Raw genomic sequence first — 23350 nt, forward strand, 5'->3', positions numbered from 1 at the left:
ACAGCTCAGAGCCTGGAGCCTGCTTTGGATTCTGTGTCTCCCTCTCTCTCTGCCCCACTTCTGCTCACGCTCTCTCTTTCTCCGTCCCTCAAAAATAAATAAACATTAAAATAACAATAACAAAAATAATCCCACTTGACCTAAAAGAGGGACAGGGGCTTGAGAGGCATGGAATGATTTTAGAAATACGTATATATTAGAGAATGTTGGAATGGAACTTTTATTTTCATTATATGTCCTTCTCTACTACAATTTTTGAAATATAAACTATTGTTCTATAATAATAGCCCTTTTAATAATTAATTTAAAAATATAATAGTAGAATCTATTGTAGTAAATGTATGGTAGATTTGGGCATCTATTTTTTTAATGTTCATTTATTTTTGAGAGAGAGCTAGCAGGGGAGGAAAAGAGAGAGTGAGACACAGAATCCTAAGCAGGCTCCAGGATCTGAGCTGTCAGCACAGAACCCGATGTGGGGCTCGAACCCACTAACAGTGAGATGGTGACCTGATCCAAAGTCAGATGCTCAACCGTGAGCCACCCAGGCGCCCGATGGGCATCTATATTTTTAAATAGTTCCTTGGTGATTGGATTCATAGAATTGAAAAGTGCTATCTTAAGCAGAACATAATAAAATAAAATAAAATAAAATAAAATAAAATAAAATAAAATAAAATAAAAACAAAACCAAAATTCAACAATTTTGAGTATCTTAATTCAAAATTAAATCAGCTCCGGATATGCTCACTTTGTAAATAACCTTTTGGTGTTAAATTTATTCTACCCCCAGACACCACTTTTCTTGCCAGAAATACAGCTCCCAGGCGGATGCGATCTACTCAGTGCTTCAAAACCTCCACCAGGATTCACATTTTGAGGCTTTGTTCTCTTGCACAGGCCTGTGCTCCCAAGGATCACACTTTGGCTGGACGGTCAGGGCTGATCTGCAAGGCTCACAGGTGCCACGTCCTTGTTTGTAGAGCTTGGCTTCAACCTAAGGACATACAGGTAGAGCTGGGTTTACAAGACCATCACAGATACCGGGCAATAGCTAAAACCTCAAAATTTGATTTAAAAAAATCTGCTACGGGGGCGCGTGGCTGCTCAGTGGAGCCCGCGATCTCGGGTCGAAGTTCAAACTCCTCGCTGGTTGTAGAGATTACTAAAAAATAACATGTTGTAAACAATTCCTATGGATACAGGAAGCAGAATAAAGAGATCTGTGTCATAATCAATTCACACAAAACACATAAGCAGCAGAGCTTCAAAGAGAAAACAAAAGGACAACGCTTTAGCCCAGCAACAAGGGCTGGAAATCCCCTCGCTTGCACAGGACCCCTCTCTTTGCTGGCAGACCCTTCGTGTCTAATCAAGGAACGGTGGATTAACCTTTCCCCACCTGTTGCGTGCTGTCTCCAAACTCTCCAACACGGTCACCGCCTGCTCCCGGCTCTCCGGGTGCTGTCCCCGCACCCAGGCCTGGAGCTCCGCGGGCAGGATGGTCATGAGCTGCTCCAGCACCAGCAGCCCCAGGATCTGCTCCTTGCTGTGGGTCTCGGGCCGCAGCCACTGGCGGCACAGCTCGGGGAGCCGGCGCAGCGCCTCCCGGGGCCCAGGCGTCTCCTGGTAACGGAAGAGCCTGAAGCGCTGGTGTAAGACCTCCTGATAAAGGTGCACCTCCCCCAGCCATCCAGGCTTCTGCTCCCAGGAAGGGTCCTTCTCTTCCTCCACCTTCACTACACTCAGAGCCTCCTGTTCCTCCTTGGTGTGGACCTCAGGAGTATGTGTCTATTTCTGGGCTCTCTATCCCACTCTGTTCATCTATTTGTGTATTGTTTTTGCCAATATCATGTGTCTTGATTTCTGTAGATTTATAACTGGTCTTGAAGTCAGGGAGGGTCAGTCGTCTGTTGTTTCCTTTAATGCTGAGTTAGCTATTCTGGGTCTGCGGTCTCTCTGTATAGACTTTAGAATCAATTTGTTGGAGGGGCGCCTGGATGGCTTAGTTGGTGAAGTGTCGGACTCTTGATTTCAGCTCAGGTCATGATCTCATGGTCATGGGATGTAGCCCCGCATTGGGCTTTGTGCTGATAGCGTGGAGCCTGCTTGGGATTCTCTCTCTCTCCCTCTCTCTCTCTCTCTCTCTCCCTCTCTCTCTGCCCCTGCCCCGCTCATGCTTGCTCTCTCTCTCTCTCAAAAAAAATAAATAAACATTAAAAAAACCAATTTATTGGTATCTACAAAAGAACTAACTGGGATTACATTGTATCTATAATTTAATTGGGAGGAATGACAATCATGACAACAGAGTCTTCTATCCATGTACATGAAATATCTCCTACTGTATTTAGATCTTTGATTTCTTTCATCAGAGTTTTATAGTTTTCCTCATGGAGATCTTGTACACATTTTGTTAGATTTATACCAAATTATGTATTTATCTTTTTGGTGCTAAGGTAAATGTTAATTTCAAAATCCTGGGGCGCCTGGGTGGCGCAGTCGGTTAAGCGTCCGACTTCAGCCAGGTCACGATCTCGCGGTCCGTGAGTTCAAGCCCCGCGTTGGGCTCTGGGCTGATGGCTCAGAGCCTGGAGCCTGTTTCCGATTCTGTGTCTCCCTCTCTCTCTGCCCCTCCCCCGTTCACGCTCTGTCTCTCTCTGTCCCAAAAATAAATAAACGTTGAAAAACAACAACAACAACAAAAAAAACAAAATCCTGTTGTTCATTGCTGTTATATAAGAAAGCAATTGACTTTTCTGTATTAAGCGGAATCCTGCAACCTTGCTATAATCACTTATTAGGTCCAGGAAGGGTTTTTATTTTTATTTTTTATTCTTTAGGATATTCTACAGAGACAATCATGTTATGGCAAACAGCCAGTTTTATTTCTTCCTTCCCAAACTACATTACTTTCATTTCTTTTTCTCATTTGTTGCGTTACATAAGTCTTCCAGTATGGTGTTAAGTGGGAATGGTGAGAAGGGACGTCTTTATCCTCTTCCTCATCTAAATAGGAAAGCATTTGTTTTTTTTTACCATTAAATATAATGTTAGCTGTAGGTTTTTGTAGATATTCTTTATTAAGTTGAGGAAGTTCCCTCTCTATCCCTAGTTTGCTGAGAGTTTTTATTATAAATGTGTTTGATTTTGTCAGATGCTTTTTCTGCATCTGTTGATATGATTATATGACATTTCTTCTTTAGCCTATTGATGAGATAAATTACATTAACTGATTTTCAAATAGTGAACCAGATTTGCATACCAAGAATAAATTTCACTTGGATATAGTATACAGTTCTTCCTATACATTGTTGGAATCAATTTACTCATGTTCTAGTAAAGATTTTTCAATCTATCTATGAAATATATATTGGTCTGCAGTTTTCCCATCTTGTAATAACTTTGTCTGGTTTTGGTATTGGGATAATACTGGCCTCATAAAATGAATTAGGAAGTATTCCTCTATGCTTTCATTATCGTTAAGAGATAGTACAGCATTGGGGTGCCTGGATAGCTCAGTTGGTTAAGCGTCCCACTCTTGATTTCAGCTGAGGTCATGATCTCACAGTTTATGTGTTTGAGCCTGGCATTGGGCTCTGTGCTAACAGTGCAGAGCCTGCTTGGAATTTCTCTCTCCCTCTCTCTGCCCCTCCCCTGCTCGCTCTCTTTCTGAAATAAATAAATGTAAAAAAAATGATATAGTACAGCAGTCACATAATTTTTATTTAAATATTTGGTAGAACTCACCAGTGAACCTATCTGTACCTGGTACTTTGGGAAGATTAATTATTGTTTTAATTTCTTTAACAGATATAGGCCAACTCAGATTGTCCATTTCTCCTTGTGTGAGTTTTGGTAATTGTGTTTGTGATTTTGTGACTTGTAATAAAAACCATATATTTGGTCTTCCTCTCCATTCAGTGTTGAGAGTGACAAAGAGATCTTTTGTTATGTTAATAGGGTGAATTTTAGGAAGCACCTCAGGGTGGGGGCTTGGTTGTCAGAGGGGCCAACCATGTGATTAGAAGGTTGGAACTGTAAGTAACCCCCCCCCCCCCCCCCCCCCGCCCAGCAAGGGGTGGCTGGAGATCGAGTTCAATCACCAATGGACAATGATTTAATCAATCATGTCTATGTAATGAAGCTTCCACAAAAACCCAAAAGAAGGGGCTTAGGAGAGCTTCCTGGTTGGTGAACACAGATTTGGGAAGAGTGGTATGCTCAGAGAGGGTATGGGAGTCCTGCACCATTCTTCAATACCTTACCCTGTGCATCTGTTCCTGAATTCTATCCTTTTATAATTAACCAGTATTCTAGTAAGTAAACTGGTTCCCTGAGTTTTGGAGCCATTTTAGCAAATTAATCAAACCAAAGGATGGGGTCATTGGTCCCTCCCATCTATAGTTTGTTGTCTGAAGCTCAGGTAACAACCTAGGACTTGTGATTGGCATCTTAGGTGGGGAGAGGGGGCAGTCTTGCAGGACTGAGCCCTTAACAGAGAAGATCTGATGCCATCTCCAGGTAGATAGTATCAGAATTGAGTTGAATTGCATAACACCCACCTGATATCTGAGAACTGCTTGGTGGTGTGGGAAAAAAAGACCCACACATTGTAATTGAAATCAGAATTGTAGTGTCCTTCAAAAAATTGGTACGATTCATCTAGGTTAAAAAATTGTGGGCATAGAGTTGTTCATGATATTCCTTTTTTTAATATCTATAGAATCCACAGTGATATTAAAGTTTGTGTCTTCTTTCTCTCTTTTCCTTAGCTAACTTGGCTAGAAGTTTATCAGTTTTATTGATCTTAAAAAAAATAAAAACAAACAGCTTTTGGTTTCACTGATTTTTTTCTATTGATTTCCTGTTTTCAGCTTCACTGATATCTGCTCCAATTTTTATTTCTTTTTCTTCTGCTCATTTTGGACTTAATTTGCTCTTCTTCTAATTTCCTAAAATGGAAGCTTACATTTTTGATTTTAGACATTTTTTCTATTCTAATATATACATTCAATGGTATAAATTTTCCTCTAAACAATGTTTCTGCATCATCCCACAAATTTTGAGAAGTATTCATTTAGTTCAAAACATTTTTATATTTCTCTTGAGACTTATTTGACCCATGTTTTATTTAGAAGTATGTTGTTTAACTTCCAAATCTTTTGGGATTTTCCACTTATCTTTCTGTTACTGATTTCTTTGAAATCCATTGTGGTCTGAGAGCGTACTTAGTATGATTTGTATTCTTTTAAGTTTGTTAAGGTGTATTTTATGGCCATCGGAATGTGGCCAATATTGGTGAATGTTCCATGGGTGCTTGAGAGAAATGAGTATTTTGCTGTTGTTGGATAAAGTATTCTACGGATATCAACTACAACCAACTGAATGACACTGTTATTCAATCCGACTATGTCCTTACTTGTTTTGTGCCTACTGGATTTTTCCATTACTGAAAAAGGGATGTTAAGGCCTCTAAATCTAAGAGTGGATTCATCTATTTCTCCTTGCATTTGTACCAGTTTTTGCCTTCTGTATTTTGACACTCCATTGCTTGGTGCATATACATAAAATATTGTAATGTCTTCATGGAAAACTGACTCCTTTGTCATTATATAATGTCCCTCTTTATCCCCAGTAAATTTTCTTGCTCTAAAGCTGGCTTTGTCTAAGATTAATATAGTTACTACAACTTCCTTTTAAATTTTTTTATTTTGTAATTTACATCTAAGTTAGTTAGCATACAGTGCTATAATGATTTCAGGAGTAGATTCCAGTGATCCATCCCCTATGTATCACCCTGTGCTCATCCAGACAGGTGTCCTCCCTAATGCCCCTTGCCCACTTAGCCCATCCCCCCTCCCACAACCCCTCCAGCAACCCTCAGTTTGTTCTCCGTATTTAAGAGTCTCTTATGTTTTGTCCCCCTCACTGTTTTTATATTATTTTTGCTTCCCTTCCCTTATGTTCATCTGCTTTGTATCTTAAACTCCTCATATGCATGAAGTCATATGAGATCTGTCTTTCTCTGACTGGCTAATTTCGCTTAGCATAATACCCTTTAGTTCCATTCACACTCTTTCTTTTTCTTTCTTTCTTTTTCTTTCTTTCTTTCTTTCTTTCTTTCTTTCTTTCTTTCTTTCTTTCTTTCAAGTGTATTTTATTTTGAGAGAAAGAGAAAGCACAAGCGGGGGAGGGGCAGAGAGAGAATCCCAAGCAGGCTCAGGGTTTCAATCTCACGAATTGAATCATGAGATCATGACCTGGGCCAAATCAAGAGTGGGATGCTTAACTGACTGGGCCACCCAAGCACCTCTACTCTACCTTTTTTGTTTTTGTTTTATTATTTTTGAGAGACAGAGTGTGAGCAGGGGAGGGGCAGAGAGAGAGGGAGACACAGAATCTGAAGCAGGCTCCAGGCTCTGAGCTGTCAGCACAGAACCAGACATGGGGCTCAAACCCACAAACCAGCTGTAAGATCATGACCTGAGCCAAAGTTGGACGCTTAACTGACTGAGCCCCCAGGCAGCCCTCCACCTTTTGTATGATGAGTGTTAGCATGGTGTATCTTTCTTCATCTCTTTAATCTGTGTCTTTACATTTAAAGAGTGGTTCTCGTAGAGAACTTAAAAGTTGGGTCTTGATTTCTTTTTTTAATTAAAAAAATTTTTTTAATGTTTATTTATTTTTGACAGAGAGAGAGAGAGAGCATGAGTGGGGGAAGGACAGAGAGAGGGGGAGACTCAGAATCCGAAGCACGCCCCAGGCTGTCAGCACAGAGCCCTATGTGAATCTCGAACTCACGAACCATGAGATCATGACCTAAGCCAAAGTCGGATGCTTAACCGACTGAGCCACCCAGGCACCCCTTTTTCCTGTTTTTAATTCACTTTCTTTTTTTTAGTGATCTAGGAGATTCCCCCCACCTGCCTTTTTTTTTTTTTAATTTAAATTTTATTTAACCAGACTCTGTCTTTCAATTGGTATATTTAGACCACTGATGTTTTTTTTTTTTTTTTTAATTTTTTTTTTTCAACGTTTTTTATTTTTATTTTTGGGACAGAGAGAGACAGAGCATGAACAGGGGAGGGGCAGAGAGAGAGGGAGACACAGAATCGGAAGCAGGCTCCAGGCTCTGAGCCATCAGCCCAGAGCCCGACGCGGGGCTAGAACTCACAGACTGCAAGATCGTGACCTGGCTGAAGTCGGACGCTTAACCGACTGCGCCACCCAGGCGCCCCTAGACCACTGATGTTTAAAGTGATTATTGAAGGGCACCTAGCTGGTTTAGTTGGAGGAACATGTGTCTCTTGATCTCAGAGTCATGAGTTCAAGCCCCACATTGGGTGTAGAGATTACTTAAAAATAAATAAAACTTTAAAAAAATGAAGTGATTATTGGTGCCCTGGGTGGCTCAGTCGGTTAAGCGTCCAACTTCAGTTCAGGTCCTGATCTCACAGTTTGTGAGTTTGAGCCCCGCATTGGGCTCTGTGCTGACAGCCCAGAGCCTAGAGCCTGCTTCCAGTTCTGTGTCTCCCTCTCTCTCTGCCCCTCCCTCACTCACACTCTGTCTCTGTCTCTGAAAAATGAATGTTAAAAAATTTTTTTAAATGAAGTGATTATTGATATAGGTCAGTTAATACCTATAATTTTTGTTACTGTTTTCTATTCATGGCTCTTGTTTTTTTTTTTTTTTTTCTTCTTCCACTCTTTCTGCCTTCTGAGGCTTTAATTGAGCATTTTATCTGATTTCATTCCTCTCCCTTAGCATATGAATTATACTTTGCCTTTTGCCTCAAAGTTCTTATTCTTTTCCCTCCTTTTAATTCTTTTCTCCTTGCCTTTCAGTTTGGCAAGTTTCTATCGGTGACATTTCTTCAACCTCTCTGGTTCTTTGGCCTCGTCCAGTCTATTGATGAGTCCTTCAAAGCATTCTTCATTTGTTAGGGTGTTTATTATTATTATTTCCTTTTCATTAATTCTTAAAGTTTCCATCTGTTTACATTACCAGTCTGTTCTTGCATGTTGTTTACTTTTCCCATTAGAGCCTTTAGCATATTAATCATAGTTCTTCTAAATTCCTGGTCTGGTAATTCCAACATCTCTGCTGAATCTAAGTTTAGTTTTGATTACTGCTACCTTACTTTAAATTTTAAATTGTGATTATTATTATTATTTTTTAGTAATCTCTACAACGTTGGGCTCAAACTCATGACCCTGAGATCAAGAGTCACATGCACTATCGACTGAGCCAGTCAGGTGCCCCTGCTTTTTACCTTTTAGTGTGCCTTCTTTTGTTGTTGTTTTTTGAAAACCAGACATAATAAATTAGGTAAAAAGAACTGAGGTAAATAGGTCTTTAGATAAATAGTGTGGGATTTTATGTGTTTGTAGGTAGAATTTGGGTATTTATTGTTTGCTATAGCTGTAGGTATCAGAGCTAAAGTTTGGTCTGGTGTCTGTGTTTTTGCCTTACCTTTTGCTTCTGGGTTTCCCTCTGGACTTCTTAAATAGAACTAAGCTATGCAATTGTTCCAATTGTTTCCCGTGTTATACAGGATCCCTATTAATGTGGCGATAGGGTGAGGGGAGGGCAGCATTCTAGAGTCCTGAGATTAGGTTTCAGTCTTTCAGGGAGTCTGTGGCCTTGGACTGTGATATTCACAAGTGCCTCTCAGTTTTTGTTCCCTTTTCTTCCTTATATGAGACAGGAAGGACAGAACAGGCTGGGGCTTGCTCTTCCCCTGTATGGGAAGGTAAGACCAGGCCTGGGTATTCCCTTCCCCTACATGGAATGAATAGATTTTAATATTTTTTATCGAGATATAATTCACAGGACATAGAATTCATCCTCTTAACGTGTAATATTCAGTGATTTTTAGTATATTTACAAATTTGAGATACCATCATCACTATCTAATTCGAGAACATTTTCATCACCCCAAAATAAATCCACACCATTAGTAGTGTGTAATGATTGTCCAGTCTACTGATGAGTCCTTCAAAGCATTCTTCATTTGTTATGGTGTTTTTTATTATTATTATTTTTTTAATTTTTTTTTAACGTTTATTTATTTTTGAGACAGAGAGAGACAGAGCATGAACAAGGGAGGGGCAGAGAGAGAGGGAGACACAGAATCTGAAACAGGCTCCAGGCTCTGAGCGGTCAGCACAGAGCCCGACGCGGGGCTCGAACTCACGGACCGTGAGATCATGACCTGAGCCAAAGTCAGACCGAGCCACCCAGGCGCCCCAGTGTTTTTTATTATTATTTCCTTTTCATTAATTTTTAAAGTTTCCATCTCTGTTTACATTACCAGTCACTTCCCATACCTCTCATCCCTGGCAACCATGAATCTACTTTCTGTCTCTGTGGATTTTCCTATTTGGGACATTTTGTAAAATAGAATCATACACTATGTGGCCTTTTTTTGTCTTCCTTCATTTAGTGTAATGTTTTCAAGGTTCATCCATGTTACAGCATGTATAAATACTTCATTCTTTTTTATGGTTGAATAATGTACCATTATATGATTATAGCACAATTGTTTATTCATTTATTAATCAACAGAAATGGATTGTTTCTACTTTTCGGTTATTATGAATAGTTCTACTGTGAACATTTATGTACAGTTTTTTTTTAATTTATTTTTAAAAATTTACATCCAAATTAGTTAGCATATAGTGCAACAATGATTTCAGGAGTACATTACTTAGTGCCCCTTACCCATTTAGCCCATCCCCCCTCCCACAACCCCTCCAGCAACCCTGTTTGTTCTCCATATTTATGAGTCTTGTCTGTTTTGTCCCTCTCCCTGTTTTTATATTGTTTCCCTTCCCTTATGGTCATCTGTTTTGTCTCTTAAAGTCCTCATATGAGTGAAGTGATATGATTTTTGTCTTTCTCTGACTAATTTCACTTAGCATAATACCCTCCAGTTCCATCCACGTAGTTGCAAATGGCAAGTTTTCATTCTTTTTGATTGCTGAGTAATACCCCATTGTGTATATATACCACATCTTTTTATCCATTCATCCATCGATGGACATTTGGGCTCTTTCCATACTTTGGCTATTGTTGATACTGGTGCTATAAACATTGGGGTGCATGTGCTCCTTCGAAACAGCACACCTGTATCCCATGGATAAATACCTAGTAGTGCAATGGCTGGGTCGTAGGGTAGTTCTATTTTTAATTTTCTGAGGAAACTCCATACTGTTTTCCAGAGTGGCTGCACCAGCTTGCATTCCCATATGTACAGTTTTTTTTTTTAATGTTTTTATTTATTTTTGACTCAGAGAGAGACAGTGTGTGAGCAGGGGAGGGTCAGAGAGAGAGGGAGACACAGAATCTGAAGCAGGCTCCAGGCTCTGAGCTGTCAGCACATAGCCCGACGCGGGGCTCGAACTCACAGACTGTGAGATCATGACCTGAGCTGAAGTCAGACACTTAACCGACTGAGCCACTCAGGCGCTCCCATATGTAGTTTTTATTTGAACACCTGTTTTCAAAATTTTTTAAAAAATATGTAACTAGGAGGGGAATTGCTGGGTTATATGGTAACTCTATGTTTAACTTTCTGAGGAACTTCTAAACAATTTTCCAAGGTGGCTACACCATTTTATATTTTCACCAGCAATGCAGGAGGGTTCTAATTTCTCTACATCCCTGTGAACACCTGTTCCTATCTTTATTATAGCTACATTACTGGGTGTGAAGTGGTATCTCATGGCTTTGATTTGAATTTTCCTAATGTAGAATGATGTGCATCTTTTCATGGACTTATTGTCCATTTGCATATCTTCTTGGAAGAAATATCTATTCAAAGCCTTTGACCATTTTTAAATTGGGTTGTCAGTCTTTTTGTTGCTGAGTTGTAAGAGTTCTTTATGTATCCTGGGTACTAGATCCTTATCAGATACATGACTTGCCAATATTTTCTTCTGTTCCATGGGAGGTCTTTTCACTTTGTTGATAGTGTTCTTTGAAGCAAAAAAGGTTTGTAATTTGATGAAGTCCAATTTCTCTATTTTTAATTTTGTTTCTTGAGTTTCTGGTGTTACTGAAGAAATCACTGCCTTAACCCAAGGTCATATTTACACCAGATTTCTTCTAAATGTTTTAAAGTTTTAGCTCTCACCTTTACATCTTTGATCCATTTTAACTTAAATTTTTAAGTTTTAAAAATTGATTTTTGAGAGGGTTAGGGTGGAGCAGCGACAGGAGAATCCCAAGCGGGTGCAGAGCCCAATGTGGGGCTCAAACTCATGAACCAGGAGATTGTGACCTGAGCCAAAATCGACAGTCAGAGGCTTAACCAACTGAGGCACCCAGGTGTTCCTCCCACATGTGTTTCTACTATCAGTTGCTTCTCTTGGATTTTGTGTCATTTGTCTTCTCATGTTCCTAATTTTTAAAATTTATTTTTGCAAAATTGCTTATAGAAATAGTTTCAGACCTAAGAGAATATTACATTCATATAGAGACGACCTCCCAGTACCTGTGGGCACTGGCATTATGGAATCACTTAAATCCACTGTAGAGATTAGGATTCAAAGCAGAGCAGTGGCCTCTGTGAGAGCCTATGTGTGGTTCGTGTACTTTTAGAGGACAGTCTTTGGGGTCCCACATACTGGAGTGAGGGCATTTACCTGCACTACCTCCTACGTTGGCAGTCTCCAGAATCCAATTTTGGTGACTTTTTTTCTGTGACCCTATCAAGAGTTTGACTCACCCTCTCAGTACCCTTTCCAGAATCAGAAGATGCCCAAAGAAAGGATCATCTCCTTAAATATACAAACTCTTTCACTCTAATCTTTTATTATCAAATTAGCTCTTTAATGTGTTTGGATAGATTTTTTTAAAAAGCATTTTGCCCAGCGTCCCCACTTCTCAGTGGGAGAACTGGTCCATAGGACTCTGTCCACCATTACCCCAAGCAGAATTCCGGGTGCATGTTCTTGCAGGCTGAATAGCTATTAAGTGATTTCCATTCCAACTCCTATTTTAACATTCTAACCTAAGAGAACATTTACATATCACTAATTTGATTACTCTTCAAAAAGAAGAATATACCACAGGTAATATTTCCCAAGAAACTATGGACTCGGAGGTTAGAACTGACCTGCTGTAACTCTCAGAGGCAGGCAGTTTATCTCATTCTGTAAATTTAAATCAGACAACTCCACGATGTCACTCAGCAATTTACGTCTATGTCCTTTCTACAATGTGGCTGAGAAAATACTGCTTTCGTAAGTCCCCGGTCTTCAGGAGCAGCTGGGTGGAGGAAGAGGGAAGTGCCTGTAAGAAAAGTCTTTCATCTGGGACTCAGCCCGGTGTGGCCGAAGAATGCTCTGGGCTGACAGGCAGACTGTGCCGAGAATGTTCCTTTTTTCTCAAACAGCCAAACTTCTGGGAGGCACTAACTTATACCCCACATTCACTTGTTCAAAAAGAACTGTTCCAGCCGCATCCTCTCATCTCTGTTAAGGTCGCTCTGTTCTTCCACGCCAAAACACTTGGGTCATTCTTGCCTCTTCTTTCGATCTTATCCATGAGCAAAATCCTTGTGGCATGGTCTTCAATGTGTAACCAGGATCCATCGCTTGTCACCACCTCTGCTGAGCACCTGTGTCCAAGGCACGGTAGGCTCCTGCCTAGATTACCTCATTGGCTCCTAACTGTTCTCCTAGTGCCCACTCCTGTCCCTTTATAGTCTTCACAAGGCAGCTAGAGGAATCCTTTCAAAGCCCAAGACCGATTACGCCACATCTTTGCTTAAAATCCAGCCATAAGCTTTCCATTTCACTCAGGGTAAAACCCAAAGGTCATTTCTATAGGCCATCTCCCTTCACCTGTGTCCTCCTCTCTTCTTGCTGTCTCACCGGCCGTGCTGTTTCTCCAGTATGTCAGCACCTTTGCACCTGCTACACTCCCTTTCTGGGATGTTCTTAGAAAAGTATTTTGTTTCCCCTTTACACACAGGATGGTCTGGTATGTAGCTTTTAGGATCACACTGCATTTTAAGTAGCAGTATCAGTTCGCATCACCAGACCCTGAGAAGTCAGGCATTATTTTTGAAGTTGAGGTTTCTTTATTTCTGTCTTGGAGATCTGCCTCACCCCACGGCGCCACCAGATGAGAAAGTACCTGCATTGTTTGGAAGTCTGCAGCTCCCAAAACCCATGTGGGACAGGTGACATCACCATCAGGTTAAGATACCAGACAGATCCGTTAGTTCACACGGAAAAAGAACAATTACGTGCCAGTGCAATTTAAACTGTGCGTAACCTGTGGGCCAGCAGTTTCGTTCCTGTGTATGCTCCCCAGAAAAACACTCCCAAAGGTGTTCACAGCAAAGCTGGTGAACACCCTAAATGGTTTTCACTTAGTCATTAGAGCAAATGACTTAAGTAACCACCTCACAGCAGAGGATTCGACCTGCCTAGTGAATTGTTATTCATAGTTCATTGGCTTCAAAAAGCAGAAGGGCATAGAATGAGATAGAACACAACGGTTTATGGGTGACTGGAAGGAAGTGGGAGAAATGGGACTGGGATGGGGGGCAGAGATAAAATAAAATGCATAAAAACAAAAGGCCACACACAGACCAATGATTATGATATTCCATGAAGTGAGTTCACAACGAATCCACACTGAGTAATAACCACTCTCATTTGTGGACAGGCCTGGGAAGGCGGCAGATCCGATGACACACTGTGACAGCTCCCTCTTCAGGCTGACTTGCTACCAACCCACAAGCAGAACCCTTCACTGAGCACATGCTCAAGCCTTCTCCGTATGGGTCACTATTCCTTCCATATATTAGACACACAAAGTGAACAAGGTAAATTTGGTCTGTTGTTTAGCAAATCACAAGTTCACATGGCCCACCCATGTGTCTTCATCTACTTTTTCTGCCCAAAGGCATAGGAAATTCTGTGAAACGATTTACCAAACCACAGATATTTGCAGCATTTCCCAGATACTAACACTCTAAAAATAAAAGGGAGTAAGTCTGGTAGAAATGCGTCAAAGGAATTAATGTCAAAATCATTCTTAGAAAAACTATTTTAATTAGCATCATGAATTCCAAGCCAAAAATAAATATAATAATGTTTCAATCATCAAAGGTTGTGAATAAAGACTTTCCCCCCATTCTCTACCTTTACTACAGAAAATGAAAGCTAACTGTGCCAAGAAAGTTAAATACCCATAGAGATCTGTCACAGATGTTTTAATTCACCTTTCCCCATGAAGTGACCTGACAAAGTCTCTAATAAACACTTGTCTTAATTCCATAAAATGGTCAAATGATTGTATGCAGTTGGATTTTTAAAGTTTTTATTTATTTATTTATTTATTAAAAAAAATTTTTTTTTCAACGTTTATTTATTTTTGGGACAGAGAGAGACAGAGCATGAACGGGGGAGGGGCAGAGAGAGAGGGAGACACAGAATCGGAAACAGGCTCCAGGCTCTGAGCCATCAGCCCAGAGCCCGACGCGGGGCTCGAACTCACGGACTGCAAGATCGTGACCTGGCTGAAGTCGGACGCTTAATCGACTGCGCCACCCAGGCGCCCCAAAAGTTTTTATTTATTTAATAATCTCTAGGCCCAATATGGGGCTCAAACTCATGACCCTGAGATCCAGAGTTGCTTGCTCTTCCTACTTAACTGTGATGCTTGATGTTGAAAAAGTCCTGTACTATACCTTTACCATACATTTGACAATTGAAGTTTATTTTTGTTGTGTATCCTTTGATGTCTGAAGAAAGGAGTTCATACCTGCCCCAGGCAGAAGACTTCTCTCCAGTACTGACTGATGTTTGGTAAGATTTGAACTTTGACTGAAGGCTTTCCCGTATCACTTACACTCAAAGAGCAATCTCTGATCCACTGTAAGAACTGAGCTAACGCTGAAAGGTCCCCAGAGCAGTCACACATATAGGGCTTTGCTCCAGGGTGTATTTACTGATGGAGAAGACTGATCTTAGTGAAGCCCTTCCCACATTTTTCCATTTGTGGGTTTTCTGGCAAGAAGCGCTGCTTCCAAATGAAGACCTTCTGCCTACGCACTCGCGTCCAAGATGAATTTGCTTCTGTTTGATGAGAGCTGAGCTCACACGAACATTTACAGCACTGAAGATATCCTCACGGGTCCTCTGACGCCTGACAAGACCCTCCCAGTATCCGCAGGCTTTGCCACATTCTTTACTCTCGTGGGACTCTTCCTTAGGTGGCTTCTCTGCTGTGCAGTGCCACGGGACCTGGGTTTACACTGACGGTCCTTCCGGGCTGAGAATCCTCATAGGGTTTCCTCAAGTCTTCCTCAAGTCGGCTCGGTCAGGACTGCTGGTGCTCCAGGGTTTGTTTTCTCAGGGAGAGACATTTCTGGAGCACTCACGTTAGACTGAGCAGCTGATGCTTTTATCGCAGCTGAAGCTGAAATTGTGCGCAAGGCGAAGGGAGAATTTCCCACTCCCAGGGCACTGACAGAAGTGAACTTCAGGGCAGGTTCTCGCAAGTGTCTTTACCAGAGTGATACTTATCAGATACTTATCAGTGAGACTTATCCCTTTATCAGAGTGATACTGTCCTTGGCTTGAAGCAGTGCAAGCTGTGAGTCCTCAAAGGGGCTCCTCCCTCACTTGGCTGAACTATTCAGAAGCCCCTGGACTTGTGGAGGCCCTGGGGAATGTTCCCATTTAGTCCTCCGTGCTAGACTTCCACAAAACTCTGCAGGGAGATAGACTCCTTGTCTAAGGCCAGGAGTCACCCTCTGAAAGAACAGGTTGATCATGAAATAGGCACCCTTTCCTCAGAGGGGGAAAAGGAGTCAAATGTAACAAATGAGAGCAACCTAGGAGAGAAATCACCCAGAATAGGGCTTTTCATATGCGAAAGTCCTAAGTAAGACTGTACACGTGTTTTTCATTAATTTCTGCTCTTTCCCTTTGCTTTCTTTGGGCTATTTTCCTGTGCTTTTTTAAAAGTGCTCAAATATGGATGTTTAAGAGCACTTTTTTCAGCCTTTCTTCTCTTCTAAGTATAGCACCTATATATTTAAAAAATTTTTTAATGTTTTTATTTATTTTTGAGAGAGAGAGAGACAGAGCATGAGCAGGGGAGGGGCATAGAGAGCCAGAGACACAGAATCTGAAACAAGCTCCAGGATCTGAGCTGTCAGCACAGAGCCCGATGCGGGGCTCGAACTCATGGGCTGTGAGATCATGACCTGAGCTGAAGTCGGACGCTTAACGGACTGAGCCACCAAGGCGCCCCTAGCGTCTATATTTTTAAATGAAATAATTTACCGAAGGAGCTTGAAAAGGTACCTGGAACAGAGAAGGTCCCAGTAAGTGGAAGTTACTACTACTAGTAGTATTCTCACTAACATAAAATAGAAGTAAAACAGAAGGAAGGGACTAGGGAGGAGACGTAACACTTCTTCAAGTCACCTGTGAACATAACCACATATAAAGGAGCAGACTAAAGAGGCCATCACATCGGCAAAGCATTTTACTATCTATCTGGAGAGATTACAAAAATCTCAAAGCTGGAAGGGATGTCAACATATTTGACATGTCTCCTTTATTTTTAAGGATATAGAAACTGAGGCTCAGCTAGGTGGCGTTAGTCTAGCCTAATATGGTTACTTAGAGGTAAAAACAGGTTGGAACCAAGGGCTCTTGAATCTCACACCTTGAAAGATTTTACCAGCGTAACATACTGGCTCCTTGAAGCCCACGCCGGCATAAGAACAACCTTCATGCTGAAACTTTCACGTTACAGCTTAGTAGTTAAGAGAACAGGTCGTCACCTTACACTCCTGGTTTCAATCCCCAGCTTGACCATTTCCTGGCCAAATGACCAAGTTATTTAATGTCTCTGCTCCTCAACGTCTGCAGCTGTAAAATGGTAGTGGTATGTATCTCATACCACTGTTTGTTATTGACAAATACACACATAAGGCACTCAGAAAAAGCCCCGACATAGAAAGCATTCCATAAACATTGGCCCTCTCGATGGTAGATTTTATCAATTTTTTTTGGTTCCTCATTGCCATCTTTGTAAGGATTATTTTCCCCCACCCTATCGTTAAGCTTGGCTATTTGACCTGCTTTGGCTAATGAAACATAAATGCAAATGATATATGCTTCTCCTGTAAAAGCCATTGTGTGTTCCCACCACCGTTTTTCTTTGACTCCTCAAGCCTGGGTCCTGGAGTGGAGAGAACGTGTTGCAGATCTGCACGTGAGCCACAGCTGACACACAACATAAGCAAGACTAAGTCCTGTACCGTGAGCAACAGATTTGGGGTGGTAGCTGGGGGTGGGGAGAGGTGCTGGTTACATAATAAAAGTCTAGTTGATCATAATGACACTAAGTCCACTTGCACACTCTCATACCATTTCGTGCACCAGCTGCCAGGTGTTGGTGGTCGGTTAACACAGACAAAAATAAGGGGCGCCTGGGTGGCGCAGTCGGTTAAGCATCCGACTTCAGCTCAGGTCACGATCTCACGGTCCGTGAGTTCGAGCCCCGCGTCAGGCTCTGGGCTGACGGCTCAGAGCCTGGAGCCTGTTTCCGATTCTGTGTCTCCCTCTCTCTCTGCCCCTCCCCCGTTCATGCTCTGTCTCTCTCTGTCCCAAAAATAAATAAACGTTAAAAAAAAAAAATGAAAAAAAAAAATGAAAGTCAGAGGTGCACCTGGGTGGCTCAGCCGGTTGAGCATTCAACTCTTGGTTCTGGCTCAGGTCACGATCTCATGGTTCATAGGTTCGAGCCCCGCATCGGGTTCCGTGCTGAGAGAGAGGAGCCTGCTTGGGATTCTTTCTCTCTCTCCCTCTCCCTGCCCCTCCTGAGTTCTCTCTCTCTCAAAATTAATAAATAAACATTAAAAAAAACACAAGTAACAGCTAAGCCTTGAATCCCTGCTACGGCATTAACAAGATGCTCAACACGAGAAAGTGCCGGTGCCTGCAGTGTTCCATTCTTACTCATCTGACAGCGTCAGGCAAGGGGCAGGAGAATCAGCACGGCTGTGGGGACTGTCTCACTGCCAAGAGAGCACTCCTGGGGGCCGGGGGAGAGCTGGGAGTGCAAAAGTACGGAATACAGAGTTAGAGTGGGGAAAAGTGTGCTCAAGTTTCCTCTACCCCAGTGAGAGAGTCTTGGCAGAGTTGCTTGGGCAAGGTCTCCGATACCAGGCCTCCAGGTGGAGGTGTGGCCTGCAGCACGAGGATGCCTACAAGCCCTGCCATCCTTGACTGCAACACAGAGACTGCACACGGTGGCTGTGCCTGGGAGTCCAGCGTGGGAGGGTGGCTCTGCCCCACGAGGGGCAAACAAGCTGGACTCCTCGGGTAAGACGATTTGCTCCACAGAATACCTAAATGTAATGTAAAGTTACAATCATTAGGAAAATGTGGTACTGACCCAAGGAAATACGAATAAACCAATGGAACGTAACAGAGGAACCAGAAACAGACCTATGCATATAGGACAATTGATATATGCAAATGAGCCTTGTACAGCAGTGGGAAAAGACAGTCTTTCCTGTAAGTAATGCAGGATCAGCTGGATATCCATATGGGAAAAGAATGAAATCTGACCCTCACTCATACACAAAAATCAGTTTCAGCTGAGTCACTACACTGTACACCTGAAACGAATAGAACACTGTACGTTAACTACAATGAAGTAAAAAATTTTTAAGTTTATTTATTTTGAGAGAGAGACGGGGGGGGGGGGCGCAGGGGAGGGGCAGAGAGAGAGAGGGAGAGAGAGAATCTCAAGCAGGCTCCACACTGTCACATGCGGGGCTCGAACTCACGACCACAAGATCACAACCTGAGCCGGTATCAGGAGTCAGACGCTTAACCGACTGAGCCACCCAGGTGTCCCCAGACACATACTTTTAAACATGCTTTTCCCAAAGTCCCTTCCTTTATCCCTCTTCCTGGGGCCGAAGAACTCCCTCTTCCTCTAAGATTTCACCCTCCTGAGGCCTTTTCAATGGTTCCACGAGTGGTTCTTACACCTTCGGTGCAAAGTAGCCTGTACAAACCCAGTGGCTTTCTCGCTGTACTTACTGTTTTCTCTCTGCACCTTTCTCCCCAAGTAGACTGGGAGGCCCCTGAAGACTGGGGTGCTTTTTCCAGTTGCCTTTGTATTCCTAGTACCTGGCACAAGGCCCAACCCACAGCAGGCGACCATCAACACTGTACTTTGAGCTCACGAGGAATAACCATGTTACACGGATCGTGCCCTCCCACCACTACATTCTTCAGTAGAAGAAATGCGTTTCTCCAGAATGTCTGCCCCCTTCAAAGTCTTCAAGACACGCACCACTTACTGCTTAGGATTCAGTTGCGCTGGTTCGGGGTGGGGTATGGCATCACTTCAGTGCTGATCTCAGAAGAGTATTCTCCACCCAGAAGAGTCTGTCTGCAAACCTCCATCCTAGGGACAAACCGAGACAGTTGGCGCCAAAGAAGTCAATGCTAAAAACACTGACGATAACAGAACAGAAATGGCATGGCAGGGAACTTTCTCTGGGACAGAGCAAGGAGAAACCAGTCTTCCTCAACTGTCAAAAGGCAGAAAGAAGCAGGAGAAAGGAATTCACACCTCGACCCAATGTCGTAGACAATTTCCTGGTGTTTTGTTGAGGCCCTTCATTGCTGCCCGTAAGTATGTGCCTTACTCTCTCCAGCACGCCCCATGCCTCGGTGAGGTTCTGTCTCCTCAGTGTGCGCTCCAAAACCGGGACCTTTTCTGCCTTCAGCCCCCACGTCCATACTGAAACTTACCTGGGCAGAGTGGTAAGCACGCCTTCAATACCAGACTTCACGCTGTGTGTTTCCACATGCAACCCTGACCTCAGTGCCTGACCGCACAAGTCGGCTCAAAGCTTCATGGAGTCCAGTGTGTCTGTGGGCTGTCTTGCCTCAGATGCTCATGAGAAATCATGGAAACTATGTATCTCTTTACAACACAAAGTCCTACTGCAGACCAACTCAATCTGCAATTTCTATCACTTTGGTGTTCATGTTGAACCTCGTGTGGTTTAGTTTCAGGGTTCACAAGAATTTCCTGGCCTGCCACCCAGGGGTCAGAAATCACTATTAATATAGAAAAATAGTAACAAAGTAATTTTTAAGTCCAGATCTCTTCCATGAGCTTCATACATGCATGTGTAACTTTTGGGTGTAGGTCTGGGGACGGGATTAGAAAGTTAGGGTACATTCTGATGAACAGTTCCACTGGGATTTCCAGATATGACAAAGACATTTTCCAGACTGAACTCATTAACTTTGTACCACTTCCCAAATCTGAGCTCTCCCGGTTGATATGAGGCATCGAACTTCAAGGAGTCACTCAAATAGATCCTTGAAAGTCATCCTAAAACCAATGCCATCCTCAACTCAACAACAGTTCCCAAGCTTGCCCAGTCTCATACCTCTTGAGTCTGCAAAGCCCTCACCACACTTGAGAAACACCAAATCCAAGGGATCGGAGCACCTGACACTTTTAGAGAGGCTTTTTGTTTTTGTTTGTTTTGGTTCAGGAAGCTCAGTCAAGTTTAGGGATTTACTGGCTCAGGAAGTCAAGAGTCCTGGGGTTTTGCCGACTAAGCAAGAATGACCCTGACAAAGTATCTATTAGATTTCTACCTAAAACAAAGGCAGTCTACCCTCTGCCAAGGAGGTTACTAACCCATCGAATCACCCCTGAGAGCATGGAGGTACAGCAAAGGCAAAGCAAGGAAGACCAATCAGTTCCTATTTCCAGATACAATGAGGATATGTGGTTCCTGTCCCGCCAATCAACACTACTTCCAATTTCAAACTTAATAGGTTTTACCTATAATACAGTAACAACAACAACAACAGAAGGTTTGCACATGAGGAAAATAAAAATATTTGAAATACTGAAATCTGCTCTTACTAAACCAAAACAAACTACATCATGGTACACATGTATTTAAAGGGCCTTACCTTGTGAGTTGTGAAAGCGCATTCTCAGAAGTCGACGTGATTTCAGAGCTTTAACTAGTCATTCTGGAGCACTTTTCACGGACTTCTCAACTCTTCAATATTCTAAAGGACCAAGTATCAATTAAAACATCAACTTCTTCCATGCCTTCTCTTAGTGTTAACTCCTGATACAAAAAAAAAGGCCTTTGGAATATCTTCGCCACATAAATCAATGATGACACTTTCCTTTGGCGTGTATCTTCTGGTGCTTAGTGAGATTAGAACTCCCACGGAAAGCTTTCCCACACGCGTCACACTCGTACGGTTTCTCTCCAGTATGGATTCTCTGGTGATGAATTAGGGTTGAGATCTGGCTGAAGGCTTTCCTGCATTCTCCACACGCGTACGGCTTTTCTCCAGAGTGAATCCTCTGGTGGTTAATCAGGGCGGAGTTCACATAGAAGGCCTTCCCACACTCCTTGCATTCGTACGGCTTCTCTCCTGTGTGGATTCTCTGATGTTTGATGAGGGCGGAGCTCACGCTGAAGGCTTTCCCACACTCGTCACACTCGTAGGGCTTTTCACCAGAGTGGATTCTCTGATGTTTGATAAGGTCTGAGCTCACGCTAAATGCTTTGCCACACTCATTACATTCATACGGTTTCTCCCCATTGTGGATTCTCTGGTGTATGATCAGGTGTGCCCTCACACTGAAGCCTTTCCTACACTCATTACAGGTATAGGGCTTCTCGCCAGTGTGGATTCTCTCATGCACAGTGAGGGTGGAGCGCACGCTGAAGGCTTTTCCGCAGTGACCACACTCGTAGGGCTTCTCGCCAGTGTGGATTCTCCGATGTCGAACGAGGCCCGAGCTCTGGGCAAACTTCTTCCCGCATTCACTACAGGTATACCGTCTCCCTTCCGTGGGCCTGTCCTCCCGCCTTTGAACCTGGTTCACGTACTGAGAGGTTTTCTCGCGCTCAGAAACCTGTAATGTACTCCCATTCCGTAAGCTGGCAACCTGCTGGTGTGGGTCCATCCTTACAGAATTCTTCCCTTCCGAATAGACACCTTATTCGTGCCTCTGGCCTGGGCTTCTGAAACAATAACACGTAGAGGTTTCAGTGTAATTTATTCCTTGTTGCTAAAGCAGTAGGATGTGACACAGACTTAACTAGAAGCCTCAAACATGCTTGACAAACCCAGGCCACACCAATCAAATGTCTGTAAAGTAACATATCACAAAACTATTAGAACGAACACCTGACTCAAACGTCTATTTAAAAATTACCCTTTTGGGGCGCCTGGGTGGCGCAGTCGGTTAAGCGTCCGACTTCAGCCAGGTCACGATCTCGCGGTCCGCGAGTTCGAGCCCCGCGTCGGGCTCTGGGCTGATGGCTCAGAGCCTGGAGCCTGTTTCCAATTCTGTGTCTCCCTCTCTCTCTGCCCCTCCCCCGTTCATGCTCTGTCTCTCTCTGTCCCAAAAATAAATAAACGTTGAAAAAAAAATTTAAAAATTACCCTTTATAATGGTATCTACAGCACAGAATCTGGAATATAAGTGACTACAAAATAATACTTAGTTCCTACTTAAAAAGACTTTTCACCTCTTTAATTAAGTCGGGAAACAAGACAGGAATTGAAGAGATTTGTACATAGTAGAGCAGATGAAGGACTATACAAATACAGAAGGGAAAAGAACCAGAACTTCAACTGATAACAAGTTTGGAAAAGTGACAGCAGCCTCACTGACAGCTGGGTTTTTACCACTCACACAGAAGTCCACACTACTTGGCTGGAAGAGAAACATGGGGATAAAAGCTCTGGCCGTTGCTACCACCACCGCTGCTGCCGCTGATGTTGCTGTGACAGCACCTTAGCAACAGGGATGCTTCGTATCCCGTGCAAGTGTGACAGAACGGACCCCTCCCCTCTCCAAAGAATGGGGCTCCTTCGGACTCATGTGTGGACAGCGTGGTGCCCTCTCTTATCTTCTGGGAAGAAAACTTGATAAAACTTTTGCTGCAAACTTAAACTACACAAATTATCTCTTCTCTGCCTCTTTCCACTTTACAAATTGTTTTACGTCTCAACAATAATAAACTGATGATGTGTACCCTTGATGAGATGAGAATGGCACTTAACCTCTGGGGTCATCCTCCCCCAAACCTATAACCTCAGTATAGTAATGAGAAAAAATCAGTCAACTCCCAACTGAGTGGCATTCTACCAAAAAACTCCTCAAAGCTGTCAAGGTCATTGAGGCACCTGGGTGGCTCAGTTATTTAAGTGTCAGTCAGTTAAGCATGAAGTTATATGGGGACTTTCTGTACTATCTTCACAATCTTTTTGTAACTCTAAATGT

General features: G+C 42.7%; 3 protein-coding genes across 5 annotated transcripts in view; all 3 read right to left on the bottom strand.

Moving 5' to 3' along the window:
* Positions 1 to 751: 751 nt before the first annotated feature.
* LOC122489119 (zinc finger protein with KRAB and SCAN domains 8-like) lies at positions 752 to 22024 on the bottom strand. The gene is made up of 3 exons (XM_043590636.1): positions 21007 to 22024; positions 19355 to 19468; positions 752 to 997 (listed from the first exon to the last, which is right to left on the bottom strand). The coding sequence occupies exon 1, from the start codon at positions 22022 to 22024 to the stop codon at positions 21215 to 21217; it is 810 nt and encodes a 269-aa protein (XP_043446571.1). The 3' UTR covers positions 752 to 997; positions 19355 to 19468; positions 21007 to 21214.
* ZKSCAN8 (zinc finger with KRAB and SCAN domains 8) overlaps positions 752 to 23350 on the bottom strand; it is a 53661-nt gene continuing 31062 nt past the window's right edge. Inside the window, exons 8-10 of one of the 3 annotated variants that reach the window (XR_006298834.1) lie at positions 21007 to 22082; positions 19362 to 19468; positions 752 to 997 (exon numbers count right to left, since the gene is read on the bottom strand). The gene's annotated coding sequence lies outside the window, so the exon portion shown is untranslated. Of the gene's footprint in view, positions 998 to 14586; positions 15783 to 19354; positions 19469 to 21006; positions 22083 to 23350 lie in introns of those variants that run through there. The other 2 variants (XR_006298835.1, XR_006298836.1) reach the window with 2 other exon arrangements.
* LOC122490245 (zinc finger and SCAN domain-containing protein 31-like) lies at positions 1021 to 4277 on the bottom strand. Its single transcript, XM_043592843.1, has 2 exons — positions 4269 to 4277; positions 1021 to 1791 (listed from the first exon to the last, which is right to left on the bottom strand). Exons 1-2 carry the CDS (start codon positions 4275 to 4277, stop codon positions 1369 to 1371), a joined length of 432 nt encoding a protein of 143 aa, XP_043448778.1. The 3' UTR covers positions 1021 to 1368.

Source organism: Prionailurus bengalensis, chromosome B2 (genome assembly GCF_016509475.1).
Source record: "Prionailurus bengalensis isolate Pbe53 chromosome B2, Fcat_Pben_1.1_paternal_pri, whole genome shotgun sequence".
Taxonomy (NCBI): domain Eukaryota; kingdom Metazoa; phylum Chordata; class Mammalia; order Carnivora; family Felidae; genus Prionailurus; species Prionailurus bengalensis.